Source organism: Limanda limanda, chromosome 9, assembly GCF_963576545.1.
Source record: "Limanda limanda chromosome 9, fLimLim1.1, whole genome shotgun sequence".
NCBI classification, from domain to species: Eukaryota; Metazoa; Chordata; class Actinopteri; order Pleuronectiformes; family Pleuronectidae; genus Limanda; species Limanda limanda.
This window is the reverse complement of record NC_083644.1, coordinates 22922620-22945383: the sequence shown is the minus strand read 5'-3', so window position 1 is coordinate 22945383 and position 22764 is coordinate 22922620. Positions and strand designations below refer to the sequence as shown.

At 42.3% G+C, this 22764-nt stretch overlaps 3 protein-coding genes across 3 annotated transcripts in view; 1 reads left to right on the top strand and 2 right to left on the bottom strand.

Annotated features, from left to right (window-relative positions):
• Positions 1-14857, top strand: part of cyfip1 (cytoplasmic FMR1 interacting protein 1) — a 28151-nt gene extending 13294 nt beyond the window's left edge. The window contains exons 12-31 of the mRNA XM_061077414.1: positions 344-466; positions 615-740; positions 916-1082; positions 1636-1783; positions 2598-2751; positions 2852-3008; positions 3933-4029; positions 4755-4831; positions 5575-5683; positions 5762-5881; positions 6088-6287; positions 7180-7267; positions 11417-11560; positions 11743-11833; positions 12459-12589; positions 12674-12746; positions 13088-13182; positions 13290-13528; positions 13615-13762; positions 14221-14857. Coding sequence (XP_060933397.1) covers positions 344-466; positions 615-740; positions 916-1082; positions 1636-1783; positions 2598-2751; positions 2852-3008; positions 3933-4029; positions 4755-4831; positions 5575-5683; positions 5762-5881; positions 6088-6287; positions 7180-7267; positions 11417-11560; positions 11743-11833; positions 12459-12589; positions 12674-12746; positions 13088-13182; positions 13290-13528; positions 13615-13762; positions 14221-14385 — 2652 coding nt within the window. The 3' untranslated portion in view covers positions 14386-14857. The remainder of the gene's footprint in view (positions 1-343; positions 467-614; positions 741-915; positions 1083-1635; positions 1784-2597; positions 2752-2851; positions 3009-3932; positions 4030-4754; positions 4832-5574; positions 5684-5761; positions 5882-6087; positions 6288-7179; positions 7268-11416; positions 11561-11742; positions 11834-12458; positions 12590-12673; positions 12747-13087; positions 13183-13289; positions 13529-13614; positions 13763-14220) is intronic.
• LOC133011147 (fibronectin type III domain-containing protein 9) lies at positions 7735-8373 on the bottom strand. Its single transcript, XM_061078853.1, has one exon. The coding sequence runs from the start codon at positions 8371-8373 to the stop codon at positions 7735-7737; it is 639 nt and encodes a 212-aa protein (XP_060934836.1).
• On the bottom strand, positions 14777-18388 carry nipa2 (NIPA magnesium transporter 2). The gene is made up of 6 exons (XM_061077415.1): positions 18231-18388; positions 17474-17707; positions 17026-17082; positions 16498-16588; positions 16228-16388; positions 14777-15973 (listed from the first exon to the last, which is right to left on the bottom strand). The coding sequence occupies exons 2-6, from the start codon at positions 17610-17612 to the stop codon at positions 15315-15317; spliced, it is 1107 nt and encodes a 368-aa protein (XP_060933398.1). The 5' UTR covers positions 17613-17707; positions 18231-18388; the 3' UTR covers positions 14777-15314.
• Between the last annotated feature and the right edge of the window lie 4376 nt (positions 18389-22764).

Below are 22764 nucleotides of genomic sequence, written 5' to 3'. Positions count from 1 at the left end.
GTGAGGGATGTGTGAATTCCCAGCTGTGATGTAACAAGCTTTGAGCAGATGTCATGCCCCTACGGATTTCAGAGGTCACAAATCACTGTGGTTCAGATGGAAGTTTAACCAACTGACTTTTGGATCAGAATGGCTGATGCAATCACTGAGGACAGATATGTTGAGAATGAGGAAAGTAATTTCAATGATCACATCCTGAATGGTGAAGTTTTACTGCTGTGTTTTTATGCTCTGTAATAATTTTCACTGATCTGAGCTGTGCGAAAATCATGATTTAAAAAAAGTGGGCCTGCCGTGTTAATTTTCAGGGTGTGACAAAGTGTGTTACTTTTTGTCGACGTAGGTGGTGACGGGATCAGGGCGTCAGGAAGCCCAAAAGACTGATGCTGAGTACAGGAAGCTGTTTGACCTGGCCCTGCAGGGCCTGCAGCTGCTCTCCCAGTGGAGCGCTCATGTCATGGAAGTGGTAAGAAAGCACAGATTCTTATCATTTTATATATAACTTTTACATATATACACTAGACTTTAAGTAAAATAAGGTATTGAGAATGTTTACCAATCCCCAGCTTCTTGACATTTAATTCATCTGTTTCTTTTTGTATCTTTGCCGACAGTACTCCTGGAAACTGGTTCATCCAACAGACAAGTATTCCAACAAAGAGTGCCCTGACAATGCAGAGGAGTACGAAAGAGCCACCAGATACAACTACACCAGCGAGGAGAAATTTGCCCTTGTAGAGGTCAGTTGTGACCTCATCACATGAGGCACACATACTCTATGGTTTATCAGCTGCCACCAGTCTAAATCACTGATTCTCTAAGTCACTGATTCTCTAAGTCACTGATTCTCTAAGTCACTGATTCTCTAAGTCACTGATTCTCTAAATCACTGATTCAATGGTGGTCTTTTGACAGGTAATGGCTATGATAAAGGGACTGCAGGTGTTGATGGGACGCATGGAGAGTGTGTTCAATCACGCCATCCGTCACACCATCTATTCAGCCCTGCAGGATTTTGCTCAGGTCACTCTGCGTGACCCACTGCGGCAGGCCATCAAGAAGAAGAAAAATGTTGTTCAGAGGTAAAGGTCTCACTACAATCACATTCACAGCTGCAGACCGTCCCACAAAACTTTATTCTTGTGTTAATCATATCACTCAGAAAATAATAAAACAGATGCTTTTCATGATGCTGCAACAAAACAAAATGTATTTATTTTGTCTGGTTTTCCAGGCTTTGGGATGTGTTAAAGGTGATAGTCAAATTTTTATACTAACAGTGGGTCCAATGACGCTATCAAATGATGCTTTAAAGTGAAAGCTGTTGCTCATAGTGTTGGACCACAGATAAATATCACCTCACTTTTTGGTTTCTCTCAACTTTGTTGAGCTTTATAGCATCTTTTAACACATTACTTTGATTTTCCAACCTTAACAGTTTTGGTTCCATCCCACCACTATTAATATGTTTTCTCCTGTGGCAGGTTGCTGTTCACAACAATAACACACTGGTCTTTGCAGCTGCTTCTTTACAAACCTCTGTACTGTATAAAAAATGAATCTCCAGCTATGCCAGTGTGTGTTAACTGGGACTTTCAAGCCAGCGATTAACTAGATATTTTCCTTTGACCACAGCGTCCTCCAGGCCATTCGGAAGACCATCTGTGACTGGGAGATCGGCCGGGAGCCCCACAACGATCCTGCCCTCCGCGGAGAAAAAGACCCGAAGGGAGGCTTTGACATAAAGGTTCCCCGCCGTGCTGTGGGGCCCTCCAGCACTCAGGTCTGAGCTCCACCCTCTGCTGATAAACCCACCTCCCTTTCACCTCTCCTTTTGTAATCATTTCCTATACCTCCAAGGTCGTATTCACTGCGACCCTGGCTGCTGCCAGTCATCAATAATGAGTATTATAAAGCTGTCAATGCCGATGTGTCACACATCAGGTATTAATAAGGGACATAATATGAGTGCAGCTTTCATAAACCTGCCTGATGTGTTTGCTGAATTGTTCTCTCTTCTCATTATCTCTGAATGACTATAATAGAACCTTATCTTCCAACCTTCTACTTCAGATTCATCACAGCGCTGAATAGCAGTCATCTATGCAATTGCGTTACATATCACAAATATTATCATTATTTAGAAGCATCCCGCATGGTGCATAAACCATACAGATTCATCAGCTTAGAGCTTAATTCCAAGAACTAATCTTTTTTCCAGTTCCAGTTTGACTGTAAAGCCCTAAACAATCACCTTCTGTGTTTGTCTGCCCGACTCAACAGATTTTCACTCGTTTGAGTTGTAACAAGTAGAGATTATAAAGTCGCGGTCTGAGAAAATGTTCCCCACTGAGGTGAACTCGGAAATTATTTTCAGTGATTATCAAAAGGAAATTGCACTGCAGCTTCTCTGCTGAACATGTAAGATGAGACAAATTGCGACTTGTGAATATGGGCTATACAAATAAAATTTGATTGATTGATTGATGATCCATGTAAGATTATATACTGTGAAATGTCTGTGAGACAAGACTGTCTGAAGGGGAGGTAGTTGGTAAAATCCACTTACAGTGTTGTCTTTTATTAAATACATGTAGCTCTATATGGTGAGGACCATGCTGGAGTCTCTCATTGCTGACAAAAGTGGATCTAAGAAGACTCTGCGCAGCACTCTCGAAGGCCCAACCATCCTGGACATGGAGAGGTTTCACCGCGAGTCCTTCTTTTACACCCACCTGCTGAATTTCAGTGGTACGAAGAAACAGCAGTTTGATCATGTAGCTCCTTTTAATGCTGAATAACTGCCACTAAATGGAGCCACTCTAATGAAACCAATTTCTCTTCCATGCAGAGACCTTGCAGCAGTGCTGCGACGTCTCCCAGCTGTGGTTCAGGGAGTTCTTCCTGGAGCTCACCATGGGTCGCAGGATTCAGTTCCCCATCGAGATGTCCATGCCCTGGATCCTCACCGACCACATCCTGGAGACCAAGGAAGCTTCTATGATGGAGTAAATTATGATCTATTTTTTATCCTGTATCAAATATAATTGCGGGGGAATATTCCCTTTCAACCACCCCCCAACACCTCACATGTTTCTTCCCTTCTTTAGCTGTGAACTTTGGAGCTTTCCTTTAGTTTTAGCCTTTTGCTGAACTTTCACTCTCTAACTAACTGTGTGTGAGATTGGTGGTCTGACTTGCCAGAGGCATTCAGCAACTTAAGTAATTGTTTTGTCTTATCTTATGTTTTCAAAAAAAGGCCTGGGTAAGAACCTAAAAATTGGGATGAACTTTGAATATCTATTTTAAAACTGCAGGGAAACACAGCAGGATTATGCTTTTATGAGGCAGGTTTTACATAAGCCATTAAGCACATCATCTGGCTTGAACCATAAATATTGTAATTCTTCATGTTCACCAAAAACTGTTAAAAAAGTGTGTATCAACCATATATATATTTAATATGGACATTTATCATTTTAATATTGGTGAACAACTTGTGCTTGTACAAATAACTCACTTACTCACCTCGTTTATGTGTTAGTGTGTGTTTTTGTGTGTGTTTTGTGCGTGTTCGTGGTCTTTGTGTGTGTTTGTGCGTGTTCGTGTGAGTGAGAGCAGGATAGCAGAGTGCACTAATGCTCTGCACAGTGAATGAAATAAGATTTTAACCATTTGAACTACTGAATGAAACAGGAAATCTGTATCGATCACAGAATAGATAAATTGGTCTGTGGTGTTCTGCCACAGTCAAGGTAACTAAAGCACTTAGCACTCTATGAATCACCGTGTAGCCGTCACACTCAGCTTTCCTTATTTTTTAGCAAATTGACGTATGCAATCATTGTGTAACATATTAATGGATCTTTTGTTCCCTCTTTATTCACAAGTAAGACACTGAACCTTTCCTTTCTTTCTCTCATCTCCTGCAGGTATGTGCTGTATCCCCTGGATTTGTACAACGACAGTGCACACTACGCCCTGACCAAATTCAAGAAGCAGTTCCTCTACGATGAAATAGAAGCTGAGGTAATAGACAAAAATATGTAGCAGCAGGCTTTAACAGTCACTTATGTCCTTCTCTACGTCCTTTGATAAACTACAGCAGTGGTCTGTAACTGGGTCAAACCTCAATCACCAGATCATTTAGATAATCTGGTTATTTCTATGTCACCATATCAGAGTCACACAGCAATTCACAGATATGTCTGTCATGGCAACAACATTCATAGAACCACTTCCTCTTCAGGGAAATTTTCTTCAAAGTAGAAGCACAATGTTTTGTTGCTGTAATGCTTTCAATAAAGCTGAATTGCAGAGCTTTTATTTTGTAAAGGTGTAAACTTGTGTCTGAAGATTGTGTCACAACGTCCAGCACACAAACAATAAAATTGATAGTATATTGCAGAACTGTTTGAGGAGGACTCACTAATGACAATCATTCTGAAGAAGCTGCAGAGCTTTGACACAGGACAAAAGAACCGAACATTTTAAACAGACCAGTTTAAAACTGGCTCTGTACTTTGTATGTAGAGGAACACTGTCTTATGACATTAATTTTTTTTTTAAATCTCTATGAATGACTATTCATACAGGTCGGTTGAATTTTGAGTAGAAGTGATTTCAAAATGGTGTCTGCAAATGCAACATTTTCAAATTGAGAAAGAAAATGTTTTGTGGTTTTATTTCTGTCCATCACAGACGGAAACATGTTTTCAAAAATTCCAGTTAATTTGAACCTCTGTGTTTTTCAGGTGAACTTGTGCTTTGATCAGTTTGTCTACAAACTGGCTGATCAGATATTTGGCTACTACAAGATTCTAGCAGGAAGGTAGGTGAATCATTTGCATGTACTTTTGTTTTTTTCCCTCCTTTTCATTGGGTTCCAAGTTACCAGAGGATCCTTGGTACCTCAATTATATGAACAAATTGTATTGATGATTTTATTAGAATATATATAGGCAGTTCTTTGTGTTAAGGTAGAAAACAATTCAGAAACCAATCTGGTGTGTTGCTGACCTGAAAACTTCCGGCTACAGTACACAGACCTCCCACCAACTAAATTACACTTTAACTCTGAGAGTCTTTAACAAGTGAACACAGTTAGCTTAGGGTAATGGATAGGTTGTTAAAAAAATGAAATAAACAGATAAAACTATAGATAAATATTGAAATAATTGCGGAAATTTATTAAAAGAACCAAAATGGTAAATATTTACCCAGCAGCAATACAACTTACAAGTAATAAACTAAATTTAATGGATATTTAGTATAAATGGCTAATGTTAGTTAAAAGTAATGAACTTAACAATATGCTGAAAAAATAAATGTTAACAATTTTCACTATTGTGTTGTTACCCAATATTCACTTTAAAATCAGTTGAAGCATATTTGGAGCAGGATGGGCGATGTCAATAAAGTGTTCTCTATCTCCTCTGGTCGGGATGTCGGTGTGAGCTGGGAACCATGGATGTAATGCACTTGTTTCTGGCGGGAAAACAAAAAATGCAGATTTGCACTTCTATTAAAACACCCTTCATACAGTTAACTTCACTTTTCCTTTTAATCCCTCAGTCTTCTCCTTGACAAACGTTTGCGAGCTGACTGCAAGAACCAGGGTGCCAATATACCCTGGCCTTCCTCCAACCGCTACGAGACTCTGCTGAAGCAACGCCACGTCCAGGTAGAAACTCAACACACCTTCTGCCTCATTTATTATTTTGCGCTTATTGTGCCTTTACTAACTAGTTGTGAACCTCAGCTTTTAGGCCGCTCCATAGATCTGAACAGGCTCATCACTCAGAGGATCTCAGCTGCTCTTTCAAAGTCTATCGAACTGGCCATCAATCGCTTTGAGAGTGAGGACCTCACCTCGATCATGGTATGTTGATTTTAATCTTTGTGACTAAATAACATCCTCTTTTTATTTTAGTTATTGCTCCTGTTATTTGCTTCTTCTTCTATGCGTTTAGAGGAGCTCGTGTCATTTTCAAGATCTGCAGTTTGTCCTTGTCCTGATTAGAGAGAAGGAACCTGAGAGTTGGCGTGCTGATATAAACCATTATTCTGTGTATTTCTTGGTTAAAGGAACTGGAAGGTCTTCTGGATATCAACCGCCTGACGCACAAGCTCCTCAGCAAGTTTTTGACGCTGGACAGCCTGGACGCCATGTTCCGCGAGGCCAACCACAACGTGTCGGCCCCATACGGCAGGATTACACTGCACGTCTTCTGGGAACTCAACTATGATTTCTTGCCCAACTATTGCTACAATGGCTCGACCAACAGGTGCGTCAATAATTTAGCCAGTATGTTCTGCAGTTTGAGTGCACTGGTGGTACACAACTTCACTTGTTCACTATATGCATTACCAAACAAATCATTGTTTATTATAGTTTCCTGCTGACACGCTGCAGTCGTAATTAATTAAACATTCTAAATGAAAATAAACATGAAATAAAGAGCAATGAAATGCTCAAATGACAAACCTAGATTAAAATATATAAATGTAGATTAATGTATGTGACTGGCCATTTCAGCTCCAGAGAACTTGGATTATTAATGAACTGTCATATTGTTTTATGGTGGTCAACAAATGTTTGCCGAGGGCTCCCGGAGCAGTTTCATCTGACCAGAGTAGTAACATGTAACAAAATAATACTGGCTTTAAAAGTCAATACCCCTCTGACATATTGTGCTGTCTCTGTCTGTACCTCTGATCTTACTAATGGGCCTGCAACAAACCTCAGAGCTTAGGTGTTCCCACAGTGAGAGATTTTTGATGAACCAGTCTATTTGAGGAACTGTATCATCTCTGTGGTATCCTGCTGGAAAGAAAGCTCTTCTCTGATTGTTCACTGTTGTTGTATGGACTACACAGAGAACATCCTGTAATGTGTGGATGACAAAGATTCATACTCAGCGGTGGTCTTTGAAATAAGCAGTAACAGCTTCCTCACATGTAGTTTGCTAACAAACACACATTGTTTGGGTGTTTAATAAGCTATCAAATGTCAGATTTTCAGTTTATTCATCATATTTTCTCAAATGTTAAGCTGTGTGTATAACATAGTGAAAATACCGCTGCAGGGTAATCTTCATTAGTGTGTGTTTGTGAGTGTGTGTTGATTCATTTTAGTTTCCTTTTAGATAAAACATAATACTGTCTCTCTGTGTTCAGGTTTGTGCGCACCATCCTGCCCTTCTCTCAAGAGTTCCAGAGAGACAAGCCACCCAACGCTCAGCCTCAGTATCTGTACGGGTCAAAGGTCAGTCATCCTCCCCCGCCGAGAAAGCACTATCCTTCATTTTCTGTACTTGGATTCCATGAGCAAATTTATTTTTTCTGTGATTTGACGGACATCTTTTGAGTCCGTCAAAATCAAACACTCAGTAAAACATTTATCTACAATACAAGTGGACAAATATAATAATTGGGGATCAGCGTACGTTCGTGAACATAAATCGAAATTTATATTACCAAAAGCCTGAGATTTAGAAGTCCTTGTTATTTATAAGAGAAGCATTCAGAGGATCAATTACTGTTCAATGTGTTTGCACAAAAGGTTTCATTGAAAAGTTTGCAGTGGTGCGGTAATATTTTCTTTTAATTCGGTTCCCTTGAAAACATTTTTATTTCTGCTAAACCCAAATAAGATTTTGTCAGTGGATGAAAATACTCAGTGACATTTCAGTGCGGGCAGAACAATGCTGTGATGACCTTAATCCAGTTGATTCACACTGGCTCACTGCCTGACAGCTTAGCGAGTGTCCTCAGCTCGTGGTCTTGGGTAATTATGTGGCCAGTGGGCTGTGCTAAGAGGAGGGGGGGCGGCATGGTGGTGGAATGTTTAGTGGCGTCCGTGCTGCCTCGGGGAGTGTAGAGGCGTGCAGATCCAGACATGTCTTGGAGGGTGGAGTTGCTCACCACTGGGCTGCCGTCAGAGGCCTGGCTCTGGAGGGAGCAGATGGTGTGAAGACATCCCCACAACAGGATGCTGGCGATGACCAGCAGTAAGATGCAGCAGGTCAACCAGACGCCCATGGCGAGTTCCCAGCCCGCTCTTTCATGACCTTCGCCCCTCACACTCAGAGTGCTGAACACCTGGCATTGGTCCGGCACTGGATTGGCGGCCTGACATGTCACGCATAAGAAGTAGGCGCTCTGGGGGAGGAGGTTGGCCAGGTGGGTGCTGCTCTGACTGACGGGGATACGTTCCTCATGCATGAAACTCTTGCGCTTGTAGCCCATGAGCACGCTGTTCCAGTTGGGGTCGTACATGACGCTGTAGAAGGTGTCCAGGCAGCTGGGGGACGACGGCGGCCAGCTCACCATCGCTGAGGTGGCGGTGATGTTGTAGACTGCAATCCCCATGTGGAGGCGCCGCTGAGTTAAGTTGATATGAGTGAAGTGTTTCCTCAGTTGTTACAGTCTTTGTACGCTCAAAATGAAAATCCGAACTGGGAAAGAGAGATGACAAAAACACAGTAAAACAATCTCATGAAGAAATACAGATGATGTAAAGATTTTTGGCATGGCCATTTCTAAATTCTGTGTTTCTTTCCACCTTGAACCTCATGGCTAGCTTGATAGATGGATAGATATATGGATTGATAGATGGATCGATAGATAGATAGATAGATGGATGGATGGATGGATGGATGGATGGATGGATGGATTGATTGCCATTTGCACAGGTACAAGACAGTTAGGCTACATTGGAAGTCTTGTGCGTAGCTTTCATAAAAGGGCAGCAATGAGCTATTAATGAATACACAAACTAAAAAAGAAAATATTTGTAAAATGAAGAATAAATACACAAATATAAGATATGCAGTCTCATGACGAATACATTGAATTATTGCTAAAAAAGAGTAAAAGGGGTTGAGTTAGTCGGAATATGGAGCCTCCGTGACTGTAGGTTTGTAGTTGTTGTAGTCTGTGTTTGACCACTTGGATTACTGCACCTGTTCTGTCATAATTGGAAAAAATGTCAGGATCCAGCTCACGTTGCGCAGTGTTGAACACAATTTAGAAAAGTCACATCCACCCATCCCACTCACTCCAACCTAACCACCCTGCAAGGATGGAAAAAAACTGTATCGTAGGATAATAAGCATTGTGAAAAGGATTATCTGGGACAAAGTGCAGCGGTGGGAGGGAGGTGAGCGTATGTACAGATGTTCAGCAAATTACACATCGCAGAATGTTTTGGGAGGAGGCTCATCTGTGCTGGTACAGTACAGATGATGATCTGCAGACATTGAGCGGTTTCAACTCCCCACTGGTCAGATCTGAAGCTCCAACCTTTGGTTTCAGCTTTAATTTGAGCATTATTTGTTATATCTATTGAAACGCAGCTTTCTCCATCATATATATTTCAACATAGTCCAGACCTGGGACAGATGTTAGGTAAAATAAAGTTTCATGTTGTGAAAATGGAAACAAAACAGAAGCATGATTCATTGAAAAGCCCAGATTACATCATCAGTGTTGAATTTATGTTATCAAATGCAGTGTGACGTAGTTAACCTGAAGTGTTTACTTGGCCTATTACCGTTTAAACTAGTGCAGAGTGCTCTTATTGGAAAGAAGACGTATTAAAAAAAAAGGTTACTTATCCTTGTTTTGCTCTTTAATCCTTATTTTTCCAAGGTCTTTTCTCACTAAGCCGCAATTAACAATATTCATTTTATGAACATTAACAATTTCAGACACATATTCTCACAAGAATAGTTGGTTTGGAGTCAGCTCTAAATTAAAACAAATGTTCAATCTTTTTTCAATTTGAGCAAGTTTTTTCTTTTTCTGGTGCATTAGCTGTAACCCATAGCAACAAAACATACCTTCCACATGGCAAGGATCCTCTTCAAGCGAATCATTGCTGCTCATTCAATCAAACACGAGAGGAGAAAGGACTTACCGGGTGAACGGTTCCAGCACGTGTTGGACATGGATGTGCAGTGTCTGAGCTGCTGCTTCAGCCTGTCCTGTGCTCCTGCCGTCTGCTCATATAAGCGTCTACGCTCTATCACTGTCAGCGCATCAACAGCTGTGACGTCGAGCTGCTGCTGTGTAGCTTTTCAGCCTCAAGAGGGGACCAGAGATATTGTGTGTGCGTGCGTGCATGCGTGTAAGAGTGCCGCTAGATTAGAGCACCAGCCTCAGCCGACAGAGGAACAGAGGAAGCTGAATCCTTCTGCAGTGGATGAAGAGGAGGTCAGAACAGGGTCATTCTATTTACAACGTTTTTTACAATGTTGTAAATTTGCTTATTTTGATATTATGTTCTGTTCCCTTTTTTTCCATACCAGTTAACCAAGTAGAATTGTTGAAACGTCAATCATTCATTTACCCATGATCCTATATTTGGTCCATGCCGTCTTGTTGGGACAATCTAGTGCTGTGTTCTTGAGGGTGGAGTGGGGAGAGACGGCTGAACTGCTCCTCAGTAGGTCGATCCATCAGTCCGACTGTGAAGTCCAGAACAATGTGTCTCAACTGCTGGCCAGATTGTCGTAACATGTTCTGTGAATAACGCTGCTGCACATCCCCTGAAACTGAGAATTCCACAAAGCACATATTTCTACATCTGCAAAAATATATAATCGAGGTGATGTTTATCCTTTGCACTGTTAACACTCACACAACCTTTTAATCCAGTGCCGATAAAAATCTCACATAAGATGTCTCATAATCTCCAAGGCAGATTCATGCCTGTAAGAGGATTAAACAATTTTAGCACTGCTAGCTGGGTGGCTTCAACGATAGCAATGGCTGTTAGAAATTAGTTTCTTCTGGTGTGCTACGTTCAATGTCTCAAACATGTCGTAAAACTGGGTTAGTTAACAGTAGAAAGCAGCATGCTGTTTGACTTGAGACAGTTAGAATTCATGGATGACATGGCAAAGAGTTGCAGAAGTTACTGACTCCATGATAGCCAGGAAGAGGGGGGGAAATGTGCATGTCGACCTGTCGTGTCTACATCAGTGTTGACCGGAGCTGGAGCTGATGAATAACTGCGATTACCTCTGAGTCATTGGACCCACAACCACCTCACCTCACCTCACATTGACTGGATGAAAACATGTCTGGATGTAGAACGTTCTGTAATGCATTGTGGGATTTCATATACACCACACTGTGCACTGCAGCCCCTAGAGGACAACTAACAGATTACAACATTAGGCTTTAAGGCTTTTTTTTTTTTTAAACTAGTGATCAGCTCTGCTATCAACACTTGCACACAAGTCTAATTTACTTCAAGTACTAATTTGTTAATGATGACAAACCTAGGAAGTGGTGGTTATGTGTTTATCAGTATTCATCCTCATCTACAATATACCTTTATTTTAAGTGTCAGACCTCTGAGCTCAACATTTTTTCTTGTCGTCTTTTCTTCCCTCTGAACTTCTAGACCTTGAACCTGGCGTACAGCAGCATTTTTAACGCCTACCGGAACTTCGTGGGTCCCCCGCACATCAAGGCCATGTGTCGACTGCTTGGCTACCAGGGCATCGCCGTGGTGATGGAGGAACTGCTGAAGGTTGTCAAAAGTCTGGTGAGTAAGACATGGAGTTTGTAGGAGACAAAATGTCACTGCTGTACCAGGTGAAACGAGGCTGCTGTCTTTGTTAGTTGTGACTGATGTCATATCAACAGTAAAAGAAGATGGGTTGCGTCTGTTCTTAAGTATTTCCTTTCAAATATGCTGCGGGTTAATAATGTTCCTTTTTGGTAAAGCTCCAGGGAACCATAATGCAGTATGTGAGGACGCTGATGGAGGTGATGCCCAAGATCTGCAGACTTCCACGCCACGAGTATGGCTCCCCAGGTTGGTGAACATTGTACCTGTTCTTAGTGGTCGGCCTTGAGCTTTTCATGGTCTATTCAGGAGTGCACAACGTGTGGGCCACAGTGGCTGCGGCAGCGTTTGTGTTGCAGAGTGTGATCAGGTTAGAGCGTCCACACTGTCTGTGTGAGACACGCATCACAGGTGCATCTCCTTTGTGTGAGCGGCGCTGCTCTTTTAGGGTTGGGCTCTCACCTGTTTGGTCCACATGCCGCGTGCAGTTCACAGCAGAAAAGTCCTGTTAGTGCTGTATGACAGGAAAGAAGTGAGCTGTGCAGCTACACACCATGAGCTATTATACTTTCATGAGAACATCTGCTTTAACAATAAAACACAGCATCAAATCGACATGAAATAATAGAACAAAGAGCTGAGCCTGTTTTCTCCTGTTGTAGTTTTTCGGTGCAGTGGGAAAATCACACCTCGTTTAAGAGTCCTCTGTGCTTATGTTCTGTGAGGAAATGAGCTGAGCTTCATGCCGGCAGTTCAGACGGCTGGCAGTGTGTGCTTATAAATCAGCAGGGTGTACCTACTGCTGTGTGGTGGATGGTTGCTGCTGTGTGGTGGATGTGTAATAATGTGATAATTACCCTGCTTTTCCTGTCAGGTATTCTTGAATTCTTCCACCACCAGCTGAAGGACATCGTAGAGTACGCTGAGCTCAAGACGGTTTGTTTCCAGAACCTGAGGGAAGTGGGCAATGCCCTCCTGTTCTGTCTGCTGAGCGAGCAGAGTCTGGTGAGGATCACACTATGATCAGGAAAATTCCAAACTTAATATGCAAGTTCTGGTGATTTCACTTTGATCAATTCTTCTCTCCAGTCACAAGAAGAAGTTTGTGATTTGCTGCATGCTGCACCTTTCCAAAACATTCTTCCCAGAGTCCACGTCAAAGGTAAATACAAGAAAGAAAACACAATTTAATTTAAAGTAAAACGCACTTACTTTTGTTTCTGAGGTTCTATAAAGAATGAGGCTTGTTTTACTGAACAACTTTGTACAACTTGTTGGAAGGAAACAAGGAGACTGAAATAACTGTGTAAAGAATGAGAAGAGGAGTGAAAACCCTTCTCCCATCCAAGCAGCTGCTAAACTGTAACTGTGTAAACAAATGCACCGATCAGTCGTAAGACAAAACATGAACGTATAATATATATCAGACTTTGAACACTGGATAATATATATATTATATGTACATCGGATGTATAACCAGATTTTCTTTTCCTCACTGTGTAGAGGGGGAACGCTTGGATGCAAAGATGAAGCGTTTGGAATCCAAATACACAGCTCTGCATTTGGTTCCTCTGATCGAACGCCTCGGCACCCCACAGGTACAGCCCGTCTGCAGAGAGCAGGACCCGACCAATGGAATGTGTCGACCCTCATTCGTGTTAAGAGTGAATCCTCCAACATGTCTCCTGTTTCACTTCTCTTTCAGCAAATAGCCATTGCTCGTGAGGGCGACCTTTTGACCAAAGAGAGGCTGTGCTGCGGTTTGTCCATGTTCGAAGTCATCCTCACACGTGTGCGAGGCTTCCTGGAGGACACCATCTGGCGTGGACCGCTGCCCGGCAACGGCGTAATGCACGTGGACGAGTGTGTGGAGTTCCACCGTCTCTGGAGTGCGATGCAGTTTGTCTACTGCATCCCTGTGGGTGCTCACGAGTTCACAGTGGAGTGAGTTCACCAGGGCGCACGTCTGTACCGCCAAATGGGATTTAAAGCAGCGCAGCTTAACTAACAGCAACGTTCCTGTTTTCCAGGCAGTGCTTCGGAGACGGCCTCCACTGGGCCGGCTGCATGATCATCGCCCTGCTGGGACAGCAGAGACGCTTCGACATCCTAGACTTCAGCTACCACCTCCTGAAGGTCCAGAAACACGACGGCAAGGATGAGGTTATCAAGAGTGTGGTAAGCTAGAAACATGAGGATTACAAATACTGTCCTGTTCAGTAACTACTCTGAAATCGCAGCTTAACACTTTGCATGCTTCATATGGACAACACTGGTTGTCAGTAATCTCATATTCATTATTTTATTTATTTGATCTTAAAAACAGTGACAGCAATCTTAAAATTGTGTGGTGCGTCCTGTTCTTATGCTAAGATAAATAGTTGTTGGTTGTAGCTTCAAATTAAGCAACTGCACATAAATGTTGTCTTATTTACTCCTGGCAAGAAAGCGAAGTTTATAAAACGCTGAAATATTCCATAAAAGCCCAAACAATACTCAGTCTCATGGAATACGAGCAAAACTTTCTATCCCATGCTTTTTCGGTACAAAAATCATTCATACAAAAAGAATAGGAAAGTGTTTTTCTTTAAATCACAAGATACTCAGTGTGTCCATATTTTTCATTTTCCCTTCAGCCACTCAAGAAAATGGTGGACAGAATCCGCAAATTCCAGATGCTCAACAATGAGATATTTGCCATCCTGAACAAGTACATGAAGTCTGGAGATGGAGAGAACATGCCGGTTGAGCATGTGCGATGCTTCCAGCCTCCGATACACCAGTCACTTGCCAGCAGCTGAGCTGTGGATACTGTGGAGCAGCGTGAGGTTCCAGACACTGCCAGCATCTACAATAATTCCTCCTCATTTATGTATATGGTCTTTATTAGCAAAGAACCATAAAATGTATGGAAGTGGGGCCACTTTTTTTGTATTCACTTGTGCCTTAAATGATAGATATCTCCCCTTTTATGAATGAGCTATTCTTTTTTTATACTTGCATAAAGCTATAGATGAGGGAAGGGAAATTAGTTTTATCAGATATATATTTAAAGAGTTTGCAGTGGTGGATTATTAAGGGTGAACAGTTACCTATTTTAAGCGGGGGTTGAAAGTAAACTTGTATTTTCTATACTGTTGAACATGCATGCTAAACAGCTTAAAGGAAATTGAAAAGTAACAAAGCTCATACTCATGTTAAGCATTTATTCTTTGTGCCTTGTGTTCCAAATGTTTTAAATCCTTTTAATTCAATAAATATGAAACAAATCTATTGGTTCATCTTTGTAGCTTTTCATGTTAACCCTACAAAAGAGTTCAGAACGACGCCCAAGAAAAACTGTTATTACTTTCAAGTATCACGACAAACCCATTCATAGTTAATGTCCTTTTTAATATAGTCCTTGTCAGAAGGGGCTCCTGTAGAAGATATATTAAAATTTTTCTTTGATTTATAGAAAGTAAGTCAGTGCATGGATATGCATGTACATATAACAAAACATTTCTTTTAAAAAACTCATATTTACAACGCTACAGAGGAATGAAATTAAGTTCTAACTGCAACTGAATATGAGCAGGTCATATTCGGAGAAAAGTAAGGCAAATCAAACAAATACAATCCACTGGTCCGTCCAAGTCACTCTTCACATACAGTTGATTGTCTTATTGTTCACATACACCGCAACAACGCCATTACTGGTCTGTCGGGTGACAGGAAAAACAGAAGTTTCTTAATGATCCAACGAGGAAGTCATTGCCCCGTTTCTTCTAGAAAGACTATCAAAAGGCAAACCCATTTCTCTTTCCTCCACGTCCTCAGTGGACTCGTTGTGTAGCAGTTCGTAGGTGCTGTGGGAGGCCACGCCATTGGCTGCAGGAGAGGCCCGCTCGTCCTTCCTCATCGTCACAGCTAGAGTAGCCAGACTGACGTTGATGTCTTTGAAGGCATGGAGCAGGAAGATCCCCACGACGATGGTGAGGAAGCCACTGAGGGTGCCGATCACGTCGCCGGTGCCCATGTGCTCCCACTCCTTGAAGAGGATGGCGGAGCAGGTGAGCACTGACATGGTGAAGAACACGTAATAGATGGGCGTCACCAGGGACGTGTTGAATATGTCCAGAGCCTTGTTCAGGTAGTTGATCTGCGTGCTCACACAGGCCACCAGACTCAGGAGCAAGAACCAGGCTAGCGGGTTTCCGGCAACAGGTTTCCCAGCGATCGCTTCCTTTATGGCGATGCCCAGTCCTTTGACACAGGATACTGATAGTGCTCCGATTACCGAGCAGATGGTGATATACACAAGGATATTGGTCTGCCCGTGGCGTGGACTCACAACAAATATGAAGATGACCGCAACGATGATGACGAGAGTTGCAAAGCAAAAAAAGGCTGGAGAAAAAAAAGGAAAGTTAGATTAAATGAATGATAATATACATCTGGACAAATTAGTTATTTTAAGTCTTAAATTAAAGAAAATAGTGCCATTCTCAACTATTTACCCTGGGTAAATTCAAAAACAGTCAATTTTTTTTTTCACTTGAATATTTGCTTTAGTGTTTTAAATGTTGTGCTAAAGTGAGGGAAGAGGCAAAACTCAGTTAGTCCACGTGGACAGGACCTCTGAAGCAGAGCTTGTTCTATACCTGGGTCGACCAGCTTCTTGGCCATGTCCTCCAGGCTGTTGATCTCTTCCTCCTGCGGCGCATGAATCACCATGTTGGTGGAGCCCAGGATGCTGAGCAGGCAGCCCAGCTTCCCATGCAGGTTGAGCCGTTCTGTGAGGAAGTAGGACGACAGCACCGCACTGCAATAGGATAATATACAGTCAGTCCCAATGACTCCACTACACAAAACCAAGGACAGGAAACAAGGGGGAGTTGTCGGACATGGTTATTGCAGTGAATGGTCCGTACCTCACGAGCACACTGAGGGCTCCCAGTGGCGTCACCAGAGTCGCAGGAGCGAAGGCATAGGCTGCGAAGTTGGCTGCTTCACCGGCCCCCACTGCCAGAGATCAACACACATCCAGGTGAACATGAGAAGGATCACTATGTCCTAATGAAGGCAGACACTGAAATACTGTCTGAAGTTTACTCTACTGAACACACAGGCTTAATGTGTGCTGGAGCTATATTCAGTACAAAGAAAGATTTGCATGCAAGCACCGGTGTGGTAACTTGCAGGAGGTTGGCAATCCAGTTAAACTTGGTTTGATATTTTTAGACATCAAGGTTCGGTGTAAGGGTTTTCCACGGTATTTCGGTGAAATATTTCAATAAATAGCTCAAACTTACAACTTTATGTTTTAATATCCTTTAACTGAAACGGTTACATGAAACTGAGGAGTCTGAACAATGTTTAACAAACTTAAATTCTGCTCCAAACTTGTCATCCGCACACAACTTAACCTGTGAATATTTAAATCCAGTGTCGTCACTTACTTGATAATAAACCGGCCCACCATAGCCACTCTTTTAGATATGCATGACCACCCTGGCCTGGAGAGGAAACACAGAAATATTATAGCACACTTAAACACCATGAATTATGTAGACCTGACAGCTGCACGGGATACGAGTTAAAGGTCAAGAGAAAAAGTAATGAGGTTAATGATTACCTCGTGTTAAGACTGTCTTGTTTGCTCTCTCACACACACACACACACACACACACACACACACACACCCTTCACACCCTTCACACATTGAAAGAACCAGGCCTGAAATGTCATCTTGTATTTCAATCTGCCACCACTGGTTTGACCTCTTAGCTGCCTGTCAGTGTTGCTCAACTGCATCAGGGAGTGCCCGATAGCAGCCGACAAGGTTTAACCTGTTCCCTGGCGTCAGGTGATTTGTGATGTTAGAACCGATCAGAAAAGGGTCCGTACCCGCCCGCATGGACCCCTTCCTCGCCAGCCGCAGCAGGCCCTTCTTCTTGAGGATGAAGCTGCCTCCGATGAAGATGCTGGAGCTGACGGCCAACCCCAGGCCGATGTAGAAGTCAAACTTGCCCCTGTCCTGACCCATAGTGAGGCTGGATGTGTCGTTGGTGCGATCCGTCACATTGACCAGTGAACAGTGAAGCTGAGGACCCACAGTGCAGCTCTGTTCAGCCCAGACACCTGAGAGAGAGAGGAAGACGAGACATGTACAAGCTGCTGCCATCAACACCTTCATCATCATCATCACCATCACCACAGTAATGACCTACCGTCTCCACAGGTGATATTACAAACGGACAAGCCATCATTTAATGTGAAGTTAGAGTCCATCAGAGTAACAGCAGCTCCCACACACACAGGTGACTGGAGAGACACGCACCTATCTATGTAAATGTCCTTACTAAAAACACTCAGGAATCCAGGAAGTGCCACAGGACAATGTTAGTAGCAGCGTGTTTACGAGACAAGTCCTTTCACTGGCTCGGGTTCAGAACTACTCCCCGTTTCCACATCAGCGGGTGTGGCTGTGAACCACGCAGCTCTTCCACCACAACATTTATCTTTTTACGAGAATCTCCGTGTGCCTCGGTTCGCTAACACGGGCGAGGCGGTGCTAGCTGCTCGGCTAGCGTTGTGAGTTAGCATGTTAGCATGGCGTGTGGGGGGTGAGTTGGTGGTCGGGTGCGAGGAGGGCTTCACGTACCTGTTCTCACCGGAACGAAGGAGAGTGGTCGCGGCTCGAGGTTCGCTCACAGCCAGCCGGTCCTCCGGGCGGTGTGGGGAACCATCATGTAGCACTCGCTGCTGCTGGACGACTGTCGCACTGCGAGCTGCTTCTTCCGCCTTCTCCCCTGACCCTGTCACTGTGGAACGTGTGTGTGTGTGTGTGTGTGTGTGTGTGTGTTTGTGTGTGTGTGTCCAGGCTGAAGTCCACACTGTTATCGGCCATCCGCTCCTATGTGCTCAAACCAGCCCACTCCACATGGCCAGTGGCCCCGTGTTCTAGCCTTTAGCAGAAGTGAAAGTGTCCACAGCGACCTGACCCGGCGTTCAAAAATAAATACAAAAACATCCCAGTGTGAGGTTGTGTTGGGATTAAGTCTGAACTCTGGCTGCCTTATAAAAACACTTTGCTGCTCAACTTTTGTAAATAACTGGTGGTTTGGAGCTAAGATCATCACTGACTGCATATATTTTGAAAAATCAATCTTTCTTAATATATCACTTTAGAGAAATTACAAAATGCATATTCAAAATGCTTCATTTCTGAAACTCCAGCTGCTATAAGACTCACTGCTGAATATCTTCTAGCAATGACTAGTGGGTTTGAGTTAAGATCATCACTGACTGCATATATTTTGAAAAATCAATCTTTCTTAATATATCACTTTAGAGAAATTACAAAATGCATATTTAAAATGCTTCATTTCTGAAACTCCAGCTGCTATACAACACTCATGCTGCATATCTTCTAGCAATGACTGGTGGGTTTGAGCTAAGATCATCACTGACTGCATATATTTTGAAAAATCAATCTTTCTTAATATATCACTTTAGAGACATTACAAAATGCATATTTAAAATGCTTCATTTCTGAAACTCCAGCTGCTATACAACACTCATGCTGCATATCTTCTAGCAATGACTGGTGGGTTTGAGTTAAGATCATCACTGACTATTGTTATTGTTTATTTTTTATTTATTTATCTATTTCTGTATGACGTGTCATCTAAAACCGATCTGGTATATTATACTGTTGTTAAAATGTTTGAAGATATCTGGGATGGGGGGATGGGCATGGGCTTATACAAAATGAAAATGAAACTGTCTTTGATTGTATTGTCTACTGCAAATGTGAAATCAATAAAAATGTTTATAAAAAAAAAAGATCATCACTGACTGCATATATTTTTAAAAATCAATCATTCTTAATATACCACTTTAGAGAAATTACAAAATGCATATTCAAAATGCTTCATTTTTTAAACTGCAGCTGCTATACAACACTCTGCTGCATATCTTCTAGCAATGACTGGTGGGTTTGAGTTCAGAACATCACGGACTGAACACCGACTGCAAATGAAACTACTGCTGCTGTGTGCAAGGGGGGGCAGAGACGTGGAAGATGAGGTGGAGAGCATGCATATGGAGGATCCAGGGAGTAATGCTATTGTAAAGTGAGGAGCCATAATATAGCTATTGTTTTATGTTATGTTTCTGCAGCACCCCGGCGACCACATGTAGTATATCATTTGAACACTTGAAGGAGCAGTTTCAAAGGAAGTGCACATGGCTCAGCTCCAGATGAGGAGCAGCAGGCCTCCCCTGTGTGATGGGGAAGTGAACTGTTATTTGACTGGTTCAGAGTGGTGTGTGGTGGTTGTGTTGTGTTTAAATGAATTTGCTAATGGACACTGGTCTGTGAATAACTGGAATATGCACTGGGTCTTATGTGCTAAGGTGAACAGAACAATGATGATGATGATGAACAATACTAACATTGTTGTGATGTGAATAAATGGGTTCTTAAAGGTATACAAATCATTGGTCAAGGTTTATTGTTTGAGCCCAGAACACACGTCCAACCTCTATGGTCCAAACAAGTTCTCTCTCCCTCTGGGGCTCAAATGTTTGAAGTATGATTTGAAGACATTGCACCAGCAACAGACCCAGGGACCACGAGTGACACTCCAGAGGACTTGACACTGGGTATAAGAGAAATGCCAGCTGACGTATAATACAGGGCTGTACTCAGATTTTTTGAAAACACGGGAATTAGAAGAACAATTTTACCCAATTATATTTATTAACCGTGCTGAATCACACTCCTTTCCAGAAGGTGGCGGTAATGCAGCTATACGTTGTTTGCCAACCGTTATTAAGACAAGCATTACAAATATAAGGCAAACAAGGAAAACATTTAATATGATATGAGCCTTTTCTCAGACGTTTATGTTTGCAGATATGTGCCAATAGAAGAATTTTTATTTTTTGCAGAGAAAACGCTGACTAAAATGCTCTCGGGACTGTATTGCACGTGGCACAAGCTCACACATGCAGCAAGTAATGCTGCTACTCTGTCGTGGACGATGGGGTTACCAGTGTTATACGTGTTAAGGCACATACGATTATATAATTTGCCCACAGGTCACACCGTCTTTTTCCTTTTTTAATGGACATAAATCTTGTTTGGTTCATTTTGAATATCAGTTTTCATCTCGACACAGTCATAACGATCTATAATTGCTTTATATTTCTCATAACAAAAGGTCCCAACACTCTGTTTGTATCCATTGCCCTCAGGGCTGTGTGCTCTCACCACTGCTCGTCATCCTTTACCGAGATGATGACAGATCCACACAGACCAACTGTCACCTGGTTAAGTAACCTGATGACACAGTTCTTCTGTGTCTGCTATCAGGCCCTCACAGCACCACAGGCCTGTTCTGCAGGTGCTTTTGGAGTGGTGTGTGACAGCTCTTGATTGGAACTGAACGTCAGCAAAACCAAATAGATGGTTGTGAGCTTTTCAAACAGGCAGAGGGAACTGGCAGCCGCCACCACCACGATCCAAGGGGGCCGTGTGGAGCCATCGACGAGTACAAGTACCTGGGCTTCTATCGTTTTCCCACATAGCTACTATATTATTATATTTACTCATCAGCTTTAGATTTACTTATCCACTGCAATATTTATTTATCTATAACACATCTGCTGTATATATATTTAATAACTGCTACAATAATTATTCAACTGCTGCTACCAATCTTTTACATTAATTCTCCATTATCAGTATTCACCTTAACTGTTCATAATCTCCATATATATTTATCTCCTGCATATATATATTTATTCATACAATACAGTCTTTATTCATCTGCTACCTGGTCTGTTACGTATATTCTTGATTCACCTTAAAGAGATAGTTCACCCATGTACTCACCACTATCCCGATGGAGGGGTGGGTAAAGTGTTTGAGTCGCCCAACCACCCTTGGAGTTTCAGGAGTAAACAGATGTGCAGCCAAATACAATCCAATTTAAGTTAATGGTGAGCGATTCTTCAAACGTAAAGATACAACAGAAAAAACCCAGAATGTGGCTCCATACTGCTCCTGTGGTGTCGTTCAAGTGTCCAGAAGCCCTGACAAATCTGGAGGAGGATAACAATTCATGACCTAACAGTTGGCAAGATTTAGTTAATGATGGAGGAAGATCAAAGCTATTCCTATGAAGATCCATCTATTCCTTTGGATGGGATATCCTCACACTCCTTTGATAACTCCAGTCAAGTCTTTTTTTTAATGCACGTTAAGCTTGGAGGTGCCAGTCTGAGGATTAAGGAAGAAAATGACATCATACCAGAAAGGAGATCACCGGACGGAGAATGCAAAGGCTGTGAAAAGGGTAAGTCAGAGAGAAGTCAATGAGGAGAGAAACAGAGCAGGGAAGCAAGTCACAAAAGAATCAGAACAAGACACTGAGGGGAAAGTGAATGTTGACTTAAAGAAGCTAGTCACTTTCATAGCAGGGGTGATAAATGCTACAATGGAGGTTGCCCATCAGCTTGATATCAGTGGGATGACATGGGTGGAAGAGACAACATCTCATCTCTTCTAATTCTAATACCATGATTTTGACCATCTCTCCCAGGGGTGGAATTACACCCTCATCTTATTCAGGTTGCAGCTCTTGTATAAAAAGAAAACATTTATCCCATTACTACTATCATTGTTTACTTCTACTTTGTGTCCTTCATGCTCAAGCATTGTTCCTCTCCTCACCCAACTCCTGAGGGATAGGTCGACTTTCTTCCTATTATTCACAATCTCTTGATCTCCTACCATTAAAACACGACTCCCAGCAATATGTCCTCCTCCACAACTGCCACACTTTACCACCCTTTCTTTACCATCAGAAATCTCATGTTCACCCCCACATTTATTACATTTTCTCATTCCTCGACATGCAGCTGCTGAACATTGCCGTACTGCTGATATTTAAACTAGTGCAGAGGTGGCTTCCTATGTGGATGAACTTTAAAGGACAAACTTCCCTGAAACACTCGTTGAAATATTGTTTTTGCAAGGCAGTGTCTTGTGATGTCACTGCAATCTTGAATTTACCCACCAAATTAGCATCACATCATCTCAACTCAACATCCCCACATTCGTTTCATCTTGGCCTCACCTTTACTCTTCATACATTTTCAGCTTCATTCAGCAAATCCTTTCCCCT

Excerpts from the sequence above, each read along its gene's own strand:
- nipa2 (XM_061077415.1), bottom strand. The coding sequence starts at position 17,612 with ATGGGTCAGGACAGGGGCAAGTTTGACTTCTACATCGGCCTGGGGTTG. Across the intron at positions 16,589-17,025 it reads GTGGGCCGGTTTATTATCAA|TGGGGGCCGGTGAAGCAGCC; the intron begins GTAAGTGACGAC and ends GATCTCTGGCAG. Across the intron at positions 16,389-16,497 it reads GCCCTCAGTGTGCTCGTGAG|TGCGGTGCTGTCGTCCTACT; the intron begins GTACGGACCATT and ends ATCCTATTGCAG.
- LOC133011147 (XM_061078853.1), bottom strand. The coding sequence starts at position 8,373 with ATGGGGATTGCAGTCTACAACATCACCGCCACCTCAGCGATGGTGAGC.